Source organism: Toxotes jaculatrix, chromosome 4 (assembly GCF_017976425.1).
Source record: "Toxotes jaculatrix isolate fToxJac2 chromosome 4, fToxJac2.pri, whole genome shotgun sequence".
Lineage (NCBI taxonomy): Eukaryota > Metazoa > Chordata > Actinopteri > Toxotidae > Toxotes > Toxotes jaculatrix.
The window spans coordinates 7,856,062-7,869,057 of NC_054397.1; the positions used below are offsets into that span (position 1 = coordinate 7,856,062).

The 12,996-nt window shown below is 40.6% G+C and overlaps 1 protein-coding gene across 2 annotated transcripts in view; it reads right to left on the reverse strand.

Moving 5' to 3' along the window:
• The window catches only part of dclk2a (doublecortin-like kinase 2a), a 40,840-nt gene extending 28,207 nt beyond the window's left edge, over nt 1-12,633 (reverse strand). For both annotated transcript variants that reach the window (XM_041035971.1, XM_041035972.1), the window contains exons 1-2: nt 11,731-12,633; nt 6,873-7,210 (exon numbers count right to left, since the gene is read on the reverse strand). In XM_041035971.1, coding sequence (XP_040891905.1) covers nt 6,873-7,210; nt 11,731-12,136 — 744 coding nt within the window. In that variant the 5' untranslated portion in view covers nt 12,137-12,633. The remainder of the gene's footprint in view (nt 1-6,872; nt 7,211-11,730) is intronic.
• Nucleotides 12,634-12,996: the final 363 nt, after the last annotated feature.

The following is a 12,996-nucleotide window of genomic DNA, read 5'->3' on the forward strand; positions in this document are numbered from 1 at the left end:
TTTAAAAGACACCACATTTCCTTCACTGACAGCCAGCTTTCTGCCCTGCCTTCAAACGAGACTGTTATTTTATCTAGCATAACCTGACCTGTACAGTACAAAGGAGAGCTGAAGAAAAAAATACTTAAATCTGTGTATACCTGTAAATCCACAGAAATACCAACATCTCATATGACATGAAAAAGCAGGAGCTGTCTGATTAATAGAATCAGGGTTTAATATGAATCACCTAAAACGGAACCCAAGCAAAAGCTACTTAAATGACAGTAATGTTGTGTACACAGCACTATCTTAGCACTGCAGTGAACCAACTGAGAAGAAAACAAATTGAGAATGAATCTTTATTCTCATAGTACAAAGCATATTTACACAGAACATGCTGCAAATTCCTGTATCATTCTCTCATCAGTGAGTATTTGTGCAAAATTAATGAATTCATTGTTTAAATAAATTCTGTTGGCTGCTCAAATATAGTGTTGACAGCTCAATACTTACACTTGTCTTTCATCACATGAGGCTTTTCCACTTTGTCACTATTTCTATAGTTCCGTTGAATTATTCCTGAATGATTTCTACATTAAAAAAAAAGACAATTTAGCAAGTACAGGACTGCTAACTGTTCCCCCAATTAATGAATGCATCGATTTAACAGTAAAAAATAGGGAAATCTTATTTTCTGCCTGCCCAGTCAGCTTTGAGATGTAAAATAGGGGTTTCTCTCAAAAGCAGCAGCTGATTCTGCTGGCCCCGATAACCAAGATCTACAATTAACATTCAGTCTGAGGAGCAGCTTTGAATTGAGGAGGGAGAGTGGACAGAGATGTATTGTGTATCATTCACACATGCACATCCATGAACACAGACACAGACACAGACACACACAGACACACACAGACACACACACACACACACACACACACACACACACACACACACACACACACACACACACACCTGACAGCTGCTCTTTAACCCTCCCTTCCAGGTTATAGGTCTAATTATCCGGGGGTGGCCAGGACACCAGTGGGGGGCTTCTGTGTGTGTGTGTGTGTGTAAGTGCCTCAGTGGGAGGGGGCTGCCGCACAGACCGGGTGGCTGGGACTTGTGATTTGATTTTGGAGGAGCAGATGGCAGGCTGCTGCTGGAAGGCATTTAAAATGTGTGTGTGTGTGTGTGTGTGTGTACATGCATGTTTATGGGTGTGTGACTGAGTGAAGAGCTTTACTTTCTAGGAGTGCACAGTAAAGCTTTTTATAGATGGGGCTTTGCTCAAACTGGTATGTGATGCTCGTTTAATGAACTGCAATGTATAAAACTGACTTTTAATATAATTCATTCATGACATGTGTCACTGCCCAGAACGTAGCCGCTATAATATACACTCACCAGTTTCCATTTACTCTCCATTTCAGTTTGGTGGACAAAACATTAGAAACACCATTCAGTATAACATAATGTCCATAATATCATCTGTTTAGTAGTTTCGTGTTTCTGTGCCTTGCTCCACAGTGATGTAAGGTCATTTTCAAATACAGATTGGGCTCGCTGAAACTGATATCGATTTTGTGGTCTGACTTGGTTTGAAGGCAAACAAGCTTCCCAAAATGTAAGTGTTCTTTTAATGGGAACTGACATTAGGAAATGCCCACCACCACTACAGCCAAGACATTAAATGCTTACAGGTAGTAAATCTACTATAAATGAATGATTTTATTCATTTGTATTTTAACAAAAAGAAAAAAATCCTCCATTCACAATGGATACTCTACCCTAGGTGCATGACGTCTCTGATGTAAAAGCAATTTATCACTAATTTTAGTGAATTTGAGTTTTTCAAATAAACTGAAGATGTAACTGTTCCTTAATGGGTTGACAAAAGCCTCCCAATTGTCAAACTGAGCAAACTATTTAACTATCCAGTAAAATAGCTGGAAAACATACTGTTGCAAAACTGAAAACAGAACATTTTTTTCTTCCTGCTCCTGAAAAGTTGATGCTTTGGGGGTACATGGTTTTCATGGGACAGAGATGGACATGAGAAACAGCCTCTTCTTTTTTGTCAAGCCACCAGTGCGACACCACTCAGGACGTGGAAAGAGGCTTATCAGGGTTGAGAGGTACCATAACAGAGGGCTCCCAAAAAGTCAAGCTGTCAGATTATCGAGACATGTTTGGTCTGGGAGAGTGTTGCCTCCTCTTCAAGCACAATAATTCCACAGGAGAAAGCTAATGCTTTTCCAATCAATTATCCAAGAAGTCAACATATAGAAATAAAGATTATGTTTTCACATAAGAATTTAAAGAATTTATTTTGCACTGGGAATAAAAAAAAATTGCCTCAGCCTACGTTAAAGAAGGTACCCACGGACTTAAACTGAACTGACTCTTATTATCATGGACAGGATATTGTCAGGTGACTAGCTCTGGTCTCAGGATCAGGTTACAGGCTTAATGGGTTAGACTTTTAATTCAATTCTGAGACAGTCCTGTTGAAGCCAAGAGAGTAAGACAAGTCTAAAGCAAACTGTCTTTTTTTAGTCATCATTTAGACATTACCACAAGAACACGTGCTGTCGCTCCAATTTCTGGCTACTGCTGCTATAGGGTTGTTGCTCTGGCATGGGGACTGAAACATTAATTCTGTCTGATGCTGAAAAGAACATTCTCACCTATGATGAAGTAATTTGATACAAAACTGATGAAACCTTTTGTAAGAGTGCATGTAATCACTTTCAAAGAAGGCATTTTCAGGTTAAATGACAGAGCTGAAATTCTAGGACATAATTTAATTTCTCAAATGCAGCCTAAACAAATTACACTGGCAACGTCTGTTAACGGCAGCAGTTAAGTACATGATATTGCTGGAAAAACTATCGATGACAATTAAGCTTCTAATGCTTCAAATCTGATATATCTAAAACAATACTTCCCTTGTCTAAAAACTTCCCTCTTCTAAATACAGTCACTGAATACAACTTCCTAAATATAAAGGAGGGAACTGGAACTGTTAAAAAAAACAAAAAGGCTTTTGATATTGAATTCTGGCTTGATTTCTTACAGAGAACCCACCGAGGAGCGCTGTGCTCTCCAAAACGTGCTGATGAGATTGTCTAGTTACTTGCCTTATACACATAAATATTAACCTTTAAAACAGGAACTGTTACTTGTTTTATACAAAAAGACACTGCTATAGAGGAATTGAGAATTTGGTGACACCATGTAATACGAGCAACAGAAGAAAATCTAGTCTTCATCTGAATTCAGTCGATGGTGGAGAATTTTACAGGGCTAGATTGATGAATGGATGTTCCAGCAAAGGACCGACATTTATCAAAACAAGCTACAAAAAGACTGCTGTGACTAAAGGCTGTTGTGTTGATCATTAAAAATCCTGTGGTGAGTATGTAAAGAAGTTGCATGACACACTCAGCATGAGCTGTGTAATGTGTCAGCTGTAATATACAGTGTAACTCCCAAATGGTGTGTAGCACATGTCCTAAATCACGACTAAATGTGAGTCATTCATTTAGAATATAAATAGCTAAAATTAAATCAAATCTTTCTGAATTCTTTTTGCCATAAATGTTGGTGTTATGTTGGCGGTTGTATTGGCTGGCGTCCATCTTTAATCCAATAAAAGGACGTTATGGACATCTACAAGCACAAGTTTCTGTGTGGTTTGGGATTTTTCTTAAATGATTTGCCCCTTGCTGCCGAATTTGCAACCATGTTAGGAGCTACAGGCCTGAGCAGTGATGAATAATTTTGTGATTTCTACAGTCTTCCTCCTGACCACATGACACAGCATCTTTGCAGTCTATTTATGGGCAAGACTAAAATGTAGGCATGAATATATCCGTTTTATTTTGAAACACAAAGAATGAATGATGGGATCTTTCTGTAAAACAGCTTTAACTAGTAGATTTTAATACATATAGCACACACCGATAAACAAAACATATATCAAAATGTGAGAGCAAATTACCTTTTTTTAGGCCATCCATTATGTGGGGCACCCAAATCATAACTTACTGCTATATACTGTTTTCAGGTACCTTTTTCATGGGTATTAAAAAGTAAAGCAAAAGTAGGGTTGAATGAAGGTGGAGGTAGGTAGTTGTCAGCATAAAACATAACTGACAGATACTCTTTCATAAGCTCTCAGGTTTGGTTTCCACTACCTGCAAAGACCTGGAGACATTACAACAGGTGTGTCCAAACTGTTCCACAAAGGGCCGTGTGGCTGCAGGTTTTTGTTCCAACCAATGACGAGCACACAGTTTGACCAATCAACTGTCTGAAGACTGAGATTGTTGATTAAATGAGTCAAGTCTGGTGTGCTGCTGCTTGGTTGGAACAAAAACCTGCAGCCACACGGCCCTTTGTGGAACAGGTTGAACAGCTCTGCATTACAGCCTTTAACACACCATACTATACCACGCTCCAGCCAACTGTAGATGCATGGTTTGAACTTTCTCCTAATGATTAGCCAAAGCATCAACTTTGAACTTTACTAAGTAGTTGGATAGTTAGTAAGACAGAATGGACACCATGTTGCAAGCACCAAAGTTACTGTATGTGCAGGCAGCCCATAAATTCTAATGATACATTCCTCATGGTAATATGGAGCATGAAATGCCTGCTGGTCTGAAGCAGGCTGAATCAATCACATTGACGAACCTTGGATGCATTTACTAAGCGATATTCCTTTTTGGTACCATGTTTAGGAACATTTCAACCCCTGACATTACATACCATCTTAAGTGTATGAGGCAATGTCTCCCTGTGTTTTGGGGGGCTCAGACTGAAAATCCTGTTACCCATTTGGACACACCCCATTCACAGCAGGTGTTTTACTCATGATAACTGATAGAAAAAAACTGCCTTTACACACTGACTGACATATTGGCAGAGGGGCAACATGCTTTACAAGTTTAAACTTGTATTCTGCACTTTGTGACTCAATGTGGATTTACCACTTAAAGCAGGACTTGGATATGTCTTAATAAGTGCCTTAATAAGTAATGAGTGCCTTAATTATTGCATTACTAAGCTAAAGGCTTAGAGGACTTCCTGCACCATAATTACATTCCCCTGATGAGCAGTTTTCAAACATCAAGTTTAAGACCATCCAGCACAGGAAACTTTAAGCTAAGATAATGTAAATAAATATGATGATATTCTGGATACTGTTATATAATCCTAACAGGTCATTAAGTGTGTTCCTGTTCAGTGGTGGCCAGACAGAAAGGATGCTGGGCTGGCTCTGTCAGAGGTGATAAGGATCACTATTCCCATGAGTCATTTGTCTGGACTGTCCAGCCCAGAAAGCCTCCTGTCGGCTCACAGGAAACAAACATCAGCTGTTTTGGTTTTCAGACTTTGACCCTCAGTTTTAACCTCTTAGACATCTGAAGTGAGGAGATTGTTCTTTCTCACCCCTCACTATTACAGCTCCATGGAAACTGTAACTATTACTCAGGAAAAGCATTTTTCAATGGATTTCAATCACACTGAAAATGAAACAATATTTGAGCTCTTAAGTAGAAGCAACACGGCTGATAATCAAGTATCCAAAAGTTCTTTCCAGCCAACATTTACTGGGTTTTATGAGTAAACACATTGTTGGTGCAGTTACAGCTGTGTTTGGAGTAAACCGTAAAAATACTGCCATCATACAAACCACAGATGTAACCAAAACACATAAACAATTCATTTTAGAGCAGTCTTTGATAGCTTAGACTGTAATGGCATTAAATTTCATTGGACACTTCACTGGCAATACACAAATGGATTTCTGTTTTTTGACAGTTGTTTATACCATAAACACATTTTCACTGCTACGCTGGCAGGCAAATCTACCCTGAAATCCACTCATGCAAACCACATGAGCAGTTTCAAGAAATGTCTCAGTGACGTGAAGTGCTATATGACATGAGACCATTTGCTGCATCTAAAGGAAAAGAATTATGAAGAATTAAGTGACCTTATTTTGTTCTGTTAACATGTTTAAGGTCTTTCAGAAGAATTTCTAAACATGCTTTTTTGTTATGTTTTATAGATTTTTAAATCTCATTTCATTATTTTTAGTATATTTTATCCTCTGTATTTGTCCTAAGCTGTATTTGTGTTGTCACTACATCTTACCTATTTGAAGTTAAATAACTCTGTGAGACGAGTTAAAACTATATAATTAATGATGATTATGTAAGACTTCTCCCACATGAGGCAACATTAATATAAATCTTTTTGATGAGGGGCACCATGTGTGCAAGCTCACCTCCTCTCCTTACACAGGGGACGCTCAATGAGAATTTCAAATGGAAACGTTACAATGGTATATGTGTCCCAGATGGATCGGATTATAGAAAAAACGGACTGAAACGGACGTGGATGAGGTAGGGAGGAATCTATACCGATGGATATGGCAAAAGGCCTGAACTTTCAAGTGTATTCATTAGTGCCTTGTTGAAATAACTGTGGCGTGTAATTATGTATGGACGATTAAACAGGGTATAATTACCTAGACTGCTGACACAGCTGAAGCCTATAAATCACAGTGGTTTTTGGAGATAAAACCTTTGGCTAAAAAGCTCAGCCTCACAATTCCATCTGGTTTTCATATGCACATCAGCCAGCCTCATCTCACTGAAGACAATGTGGTTAACGCCCTCCAACTGTCATGTTATGTAATTGTAGTCAGTGAGTTCGTGGACTGGCAAGAGCCAGAAAATAACTGGTTTTATACAAGTTTGCGTGATGATTATTAGAGCCGCAGTTATAAACACTGGAGACTGGAGTTTCACATGGTACAGAGATAATGCTTTCATGCCGCAATGCTATGAAACAAGCATTCATCTTAACAGACTCACCTGCTTGCCCTCCAAAGTATACAGTCTCCTCACAGCTCCAGAGTCCAACTTGATGGCATCCGTGATGTCAGTGAGCACCTGCTCGAAGGAGTGCGCCGTCTTCTTATTGAGCAGTATCCGAACTGCCTTGCGCGGTTTGACGCCGCTGCGGATGACTGTTACAAGCTTCGGTTTGATGAAGTCCTTGGATTCACGCTGCAGTTCACTCTTCAGCGGGATGAGAGAGGAGAGGGAGCGCGATGTGCCGGTCTTAATGCCCACTGACCAGTTGGGGTTGATGTTCTTGCTGTAGTCCACGCGTCGGAAGGGTTCGTTGGAGGCGCAAACATAACTCTCACCTGGAGGAAGAAATAAGTTGGTGGAACAGATCATCAAAATGTGGCCGTCTCAGAAACCATATTCACATTAAGGAATTATATTTTAAAAGTTTAAACTGAAGCACTGTAAAAATCACACACGCTTCAGACTCCTCCTCACACGTATGGTATGCACCGTAAAATGCTGCTTCCATGTGGCATTAGGCGAACAACAAAGAGTTAACATTCCTCCGCAGAAACAAAAAGGCACATTGAGAGGCCAGGGCAGTGTAACACTGTCCTCTCTCCCTTTCAGCCGTTGAGCTGCTGCATTGGCCTTCCTCCAAAGCAAAGCATTTTGTTATATCTGCCAGCATTCCATTCGAACTGTTAACACGCAAATGTTTCCCCTTAAGAACAAAGTCATGTGACAAGTACAGGGGTTTGGCCGGTAAGTGAAAACCACCACAAGAATGTCTGGTGATTGTTTTGAAGGCTGAGTGTTAAATGAGAAATCTGAGTTCCTCAATGCCATTCTGTTCCACCATGAGTAAGAGTGGGAAAGTGACAGATACTTTCTCTTCAGGCTACATTCATCACTAAAGTATGCAAGTGTCCGTGAAGAGTCAACCCCCTCTCAGAAGCAACTTTTGCTAAACGAGACATTTCGTGCTTTACGAGCTGTGAATTCTGTCCTAACAAACACTCCTCTTCTGTCTTTCAGTGAAGATATTTACACAAGCAGAGGACAAAGATCACAGAATGCCTTATCAAAGCTTTCTGCAAAGAGAAAAGCATCCACAAACTGGTGTGTAGTTGTTAAAATGATATCTTTTTCAGTGGAACTATCCTGCAGAGTACTGTATTTGCCATTAGGAGATATGGCGTAGCAATGAGGCTGGCCATGGAGCCAAGAGACATGATAGTTTAAAAAGCTGCACAAAGTATAGTCCTTTAATTCTACATGTCACAGAAATATATTACTTTGCAACTTAAAAAAAAAATCTAGCTACTGTGTAAGAAGGCCATATGAGACCGTGTGTCCCACGATACCTGGTTTTATTAAGCCTGCAATTAACCAAGGGCTAATTAAAAGGCTGGGACACAGCTGAGGGGACTGAGCGATGGCTGAAAACTAAAACAAAATATAACTGGGGCTGTCATTCATCTGAGGGAGAATGACAGAACACTGAGATGCCCTCAGATGGTGACTGGTGACAAGTCTATTCCCTGGAGTGCCGGGATCTCAGGTGCAGCATCCCGCAGTGATGTGAAGGGTGCCTCAGCCACCTGCCACCGGCTGCTGTCCTCATGTGGACAACAGATGAGGTCAAGCTTAACAGAGCTGTCTAACCAGTCCAGCAGCTTTTACTGCAGTGGTCACACAGCTGTCACCAACACAAAACCTAGGCGATGTCAGTAAATGGAAATCATAAAACCGTGTTAATATTAAGGTAATACAAGACTTATTTCCAAAACAATGAAGCGACCCCATGATCCAATGATATTCTCTGGATGTGTGGACTTCTTTTTTGCTGATTCAATTTTCACCACTGTAATAGAAGGAATTAGCCCAGTAAGAGCAGAACATTATTGATTTTCTGGGCAGACATACAATAATATCCTAATCTCTTGCCAAACTAAATCTGTACCGAAAATGTAAAATCTGTCAATATTCTGTTTGTTCTTCCATCCAAGAAACACTTTTTAATTGATTTTAGTGACCATGAAGCAATGTATTGGGTTAGTACTACCAAGATGTCGAGGACCACACCTTTATTTATTCATTATGCATACATTCAGGATGCAGCTCAGTTTTAGCCTGGAGCAATAACCAATGAATCTCTATTCATGACTGAGTGGCTCCTAGAACTCTTATTTTATCAATCAAAGATAACTGAAATCAGCATGATTCAAAACTGAAAATCTTTAAGCAATGATGATAAATCTTAGAAAGACACTGGAATTGAATAATTAAGTAAAAAAAAAAAACAGATTTCATAAAGAAAATAAAAATGTACTTTTTTTTGGCACATCAACCTGTGACCTTTGATTCAGTCTTAGAGTTCTGTGGTCAGCTACCTCTGTAGGCTATATTACAATAATACTGATATAGGAGCAAAGATTATAGCAATATACAGTAGCTTCTGCTATTTGTGGCAGCACTGAGAACAAAGCCAGAGGAGAGCAGCACTCTGGTTGGTGAGTGAGGAAGACATTATGCGGCAGCATGCATTTTACATGGCTTATATCATTTTAAATGGCAGCACTCTGTTGGAGAAAGTCATGTTTTTCTTACGCTCGCCTCGTCCTGATAATTTGGAGAAAAGTTCAGCATGGGTTCATACTTTCAGAATTCTCTTCCTAATGAACTTTGAGAGCATTGAATCACAGAAATTAGAAGGTTTCCTGATTAAATACAGGACCGTGATTTGTGATATGATCAGGATCCTGGATCAGGACTAATTTTCAGTCAACCGGTTTGCCATTTGACATTCTTGCTGATCACAACAAGACATCAGCACAGCTATAAAATACACAATATTTCTAATGCTGGAATATCTTATTATGTTTAGCCAATGTAAACATCAACATTAAAAGACTTAATGTTACCATTTTGTACAAATAAACCCTTTGGCTTGCAAAGTTATTGTCCCCACTCGACTACTACAAAGCTCCAGTATCTGCTACCTCTCTGTGTTGTTTTCCACAAGCACAGCAGTTCAAGTTGACTGGTTGGCTCAGTAATCCCATCCAGCCATAAGGGGCACACATGTGAATGGTGCTTGATTGGCTTTCCACACAAAAGAGCCCCAGCAGGCCTCAATCAATGGAGGCAGACTGCTGAGCTGTGCAGTAATGTTCCCTCTCTCTGTCCATTTAGATGGGCGAGTAAACAAGGACACAACACTGGTGCTCAGCCCACCTGCAGTCCGTCTCATGTTTGAGAGGCTTTGATGGAAACTAGACATATGTGCATACATGCTTATGATAGAGGGAGGACACTGTGAGGTCCTTGATCTCATTAAAGATCCATGTCTTACAGGGTCTGTTTATCCAAATCATAAATGATATTTTCCCACTTAGCCATCGTGGCATCTAACATGCAACTGATTTGGTGATTTAGGTAAATTGACCCTTTAAAATCACAGACAAAATGAGATGAGCTGTTGGAGTATTAGTCAGAGGTGCAAATCTGAACCAAGCCAAAGCACCAAAAAAAAACAAAAAAAAAAAAACTTTTGGTCTGTTTGCCAAACTAGTGATGCTACAGAATTCAGATCAGGCTCTGGCCTAAATTTCCCCTGGTCTCTCAGGGGACGGGGCATAGGAAATGAGTGTAGAACAGAGACTAAAGTTTTAGGAGGATGTGAGATAAAAATAGACCAGTATATAAGAATAAAGTCTGCAGCAAGAGGTCAGTGGATCCTGACTGTGTTTGGCCAGGCAGTAACCCCTCATGCAGAAAGAGGATTGCAGGCAGGTCACAGTACAGACAGACACTCTAGGGCTGAACATGAAGATTAACTTATTACTGAGAGGTCACTGTCCCTGCAGGGAGAACAGCACAGCAGGAAAGTGAAAGGGTCACGCACTGTGCTCCATTGTGTCTGCAGTGCCCGGCTGCCTCTGACACAGTGTTTTAAAAGCAAATTCGTTTAGGAACTCCTTTCAGCCCTCTCACTCATCACCAAGATCACAAAACTGATCATATATTTATTCCTCAGAAGCTATTACTTCTAAGACGCCATAGCTTAGTTTCCTAATTTTAAATACATTTCCAGTCTTAAAACCCATTAATTCACCCCTATGCTGCAAGCAATAAAAAGACAGTGGGTGGGGGAGGGAACCTTTCATCTTTTGGACCCCAAGGGTGAGATAAACACTTTAAAATCCAATGGACCCTTCAACAATACAGAGCTGTCAAACATTTATTCCCAGGCAGGAGGTACACAAGGCACATCCATGCCCACATTAACTCAGCTCACAGATACGAACTGAAGAAAGTGGAAGAAAGTAAAAGAGAGAGAGCCCAGCTGAGAGGAAGCAGGAGCCTGTGCTGAACTGAAGCTGCACTGAGGAGGGGTCTGCTCGTCTCCATGCACGGCACTGGGTCAAACATGTCAGAACAGTTATGTCAGTGATGCAAATTATGTGAATGATGTGAGGGAAGCTTTGCATTGCAAACATTAGAATGTCCTCCAGAGACAATAGAGTTCTGTACAGTTGATCTCTGCGCAAAGGAGCTCTTATCTCAGAGTAACCTTTTATCTGACAGTGAAAACTTTGCTAATAGACAGCATACATAAACACACAGAGCAGAGACAGCCCTTAAAATGTGAATATGATGTTCTGAGTAACCTTTTAAATTTCTGGCATAAGTTGCCTGGGGCTTTAGTGAACATCGGCATGGGCCAATTAGCCAATATTCAAGGCAAAATGAAGCTTTTAAAAAAATCAATCGTATGTCTGAATCAATGCACATTAGTCTATCATCAATATAATCACGTTTTTCGTAATTGGTGACATGAAGAGGTTATTACATCCATCATCACTCTTACCCTCTACTAACTCATCCAAACTGGTGATCTTCCGGCCTCCATCCAACGTGTATAACGTCCGGACTCCTTGAGGAAGGTTGACGTTGTCCGACAGGGACCGTGTGAGCTCCATGAGCAGAGCATCCAGGGACCTGAACCGGTCGTTAGAAACGGCATACACCAAACCTTTAAAATATTTGTCTCCATTGCGATAAAATCGCACTTTTCTGGCCTTCTTCTCGGATGTGAGGGACTGGAGAGTGCGTGTGCGGTAGAAACTGCAGTGCGCACTGTGCGCCGGGCTGGGGACCAGACCGTTGCCTCTAGAGCCAGACTGGGACCCGGAGCCCGAATTGGTCCTCGGTGTCCGGTGCGGCTTCTCTCGTTCCTCAAAGTGTTCAAATTCAATACTTCTGCTTAGCGACATGTTGCCTGTGACTTTCTCTTCCTGTTTTAAACGAAATCCCAAACAGAAAGAAAAACAACTTTTATCCAGAGAGCGCCGAAGGGTCGCTGTGTGAGCAGGCGGAGGAAGGAGGATACACGTGTGCGTCTCGGGTCTCCACTCCCAGTCCACAAACAGTGTGACCACTTGCAAGTGCAACTTCTGTTTGAGAGTCTAAACGTTGAATTGCAGCTTCTGAAATGAGGAGAGAAAAAAAATGTCCAGTAATAATCTTGAAGTCCACAGAAACTAAATCCGGTCCTGACTGATCCGATGAATTGATTTCTCTACCTACTGAAACACAGCAGGAGCAATAATCCAAACGCCAACTCGGGATTATCCGGTTGAAAATGTGTCGAATAATGAGCAGCTGTGTTTGACAGACATTGCAGTGGACTTGCCGTTGGTTTACAAACAACCAAGGGATTTTTTTTTTTTTTTTTTTTACAAAACTTCGGCGTTCCGCACCAAAATCCGCAAACCGCCTCCTTCTCCCCTTCACATCCTTTCTCTCACTGGTCGGTCGCTCAAGCTGTCAAATCAATGGATAATGAGAGAGGCGGAAGCCTTCCCCCGCCTCAGGGTCCTAATGCTCCCCATTGTTCTGCTAATGTATTCACGACCTGAAAACAATGAAGTTATAACACTCCTCCTCCACGAACTCAAACGTGCTCAAACTGTAAAAATATCATTTAAAAAAACAAAACCTAGATTTTTTTCCCCTAAATCTTTAAAATCCGTAAATTTCAACAAAAGTAATAAATGACACAGGAAAACTGTCTCTGCAATAATATAGCAGGACTATTAATTTGAATCTATGAGTTACTTAAAATGTAGTATTA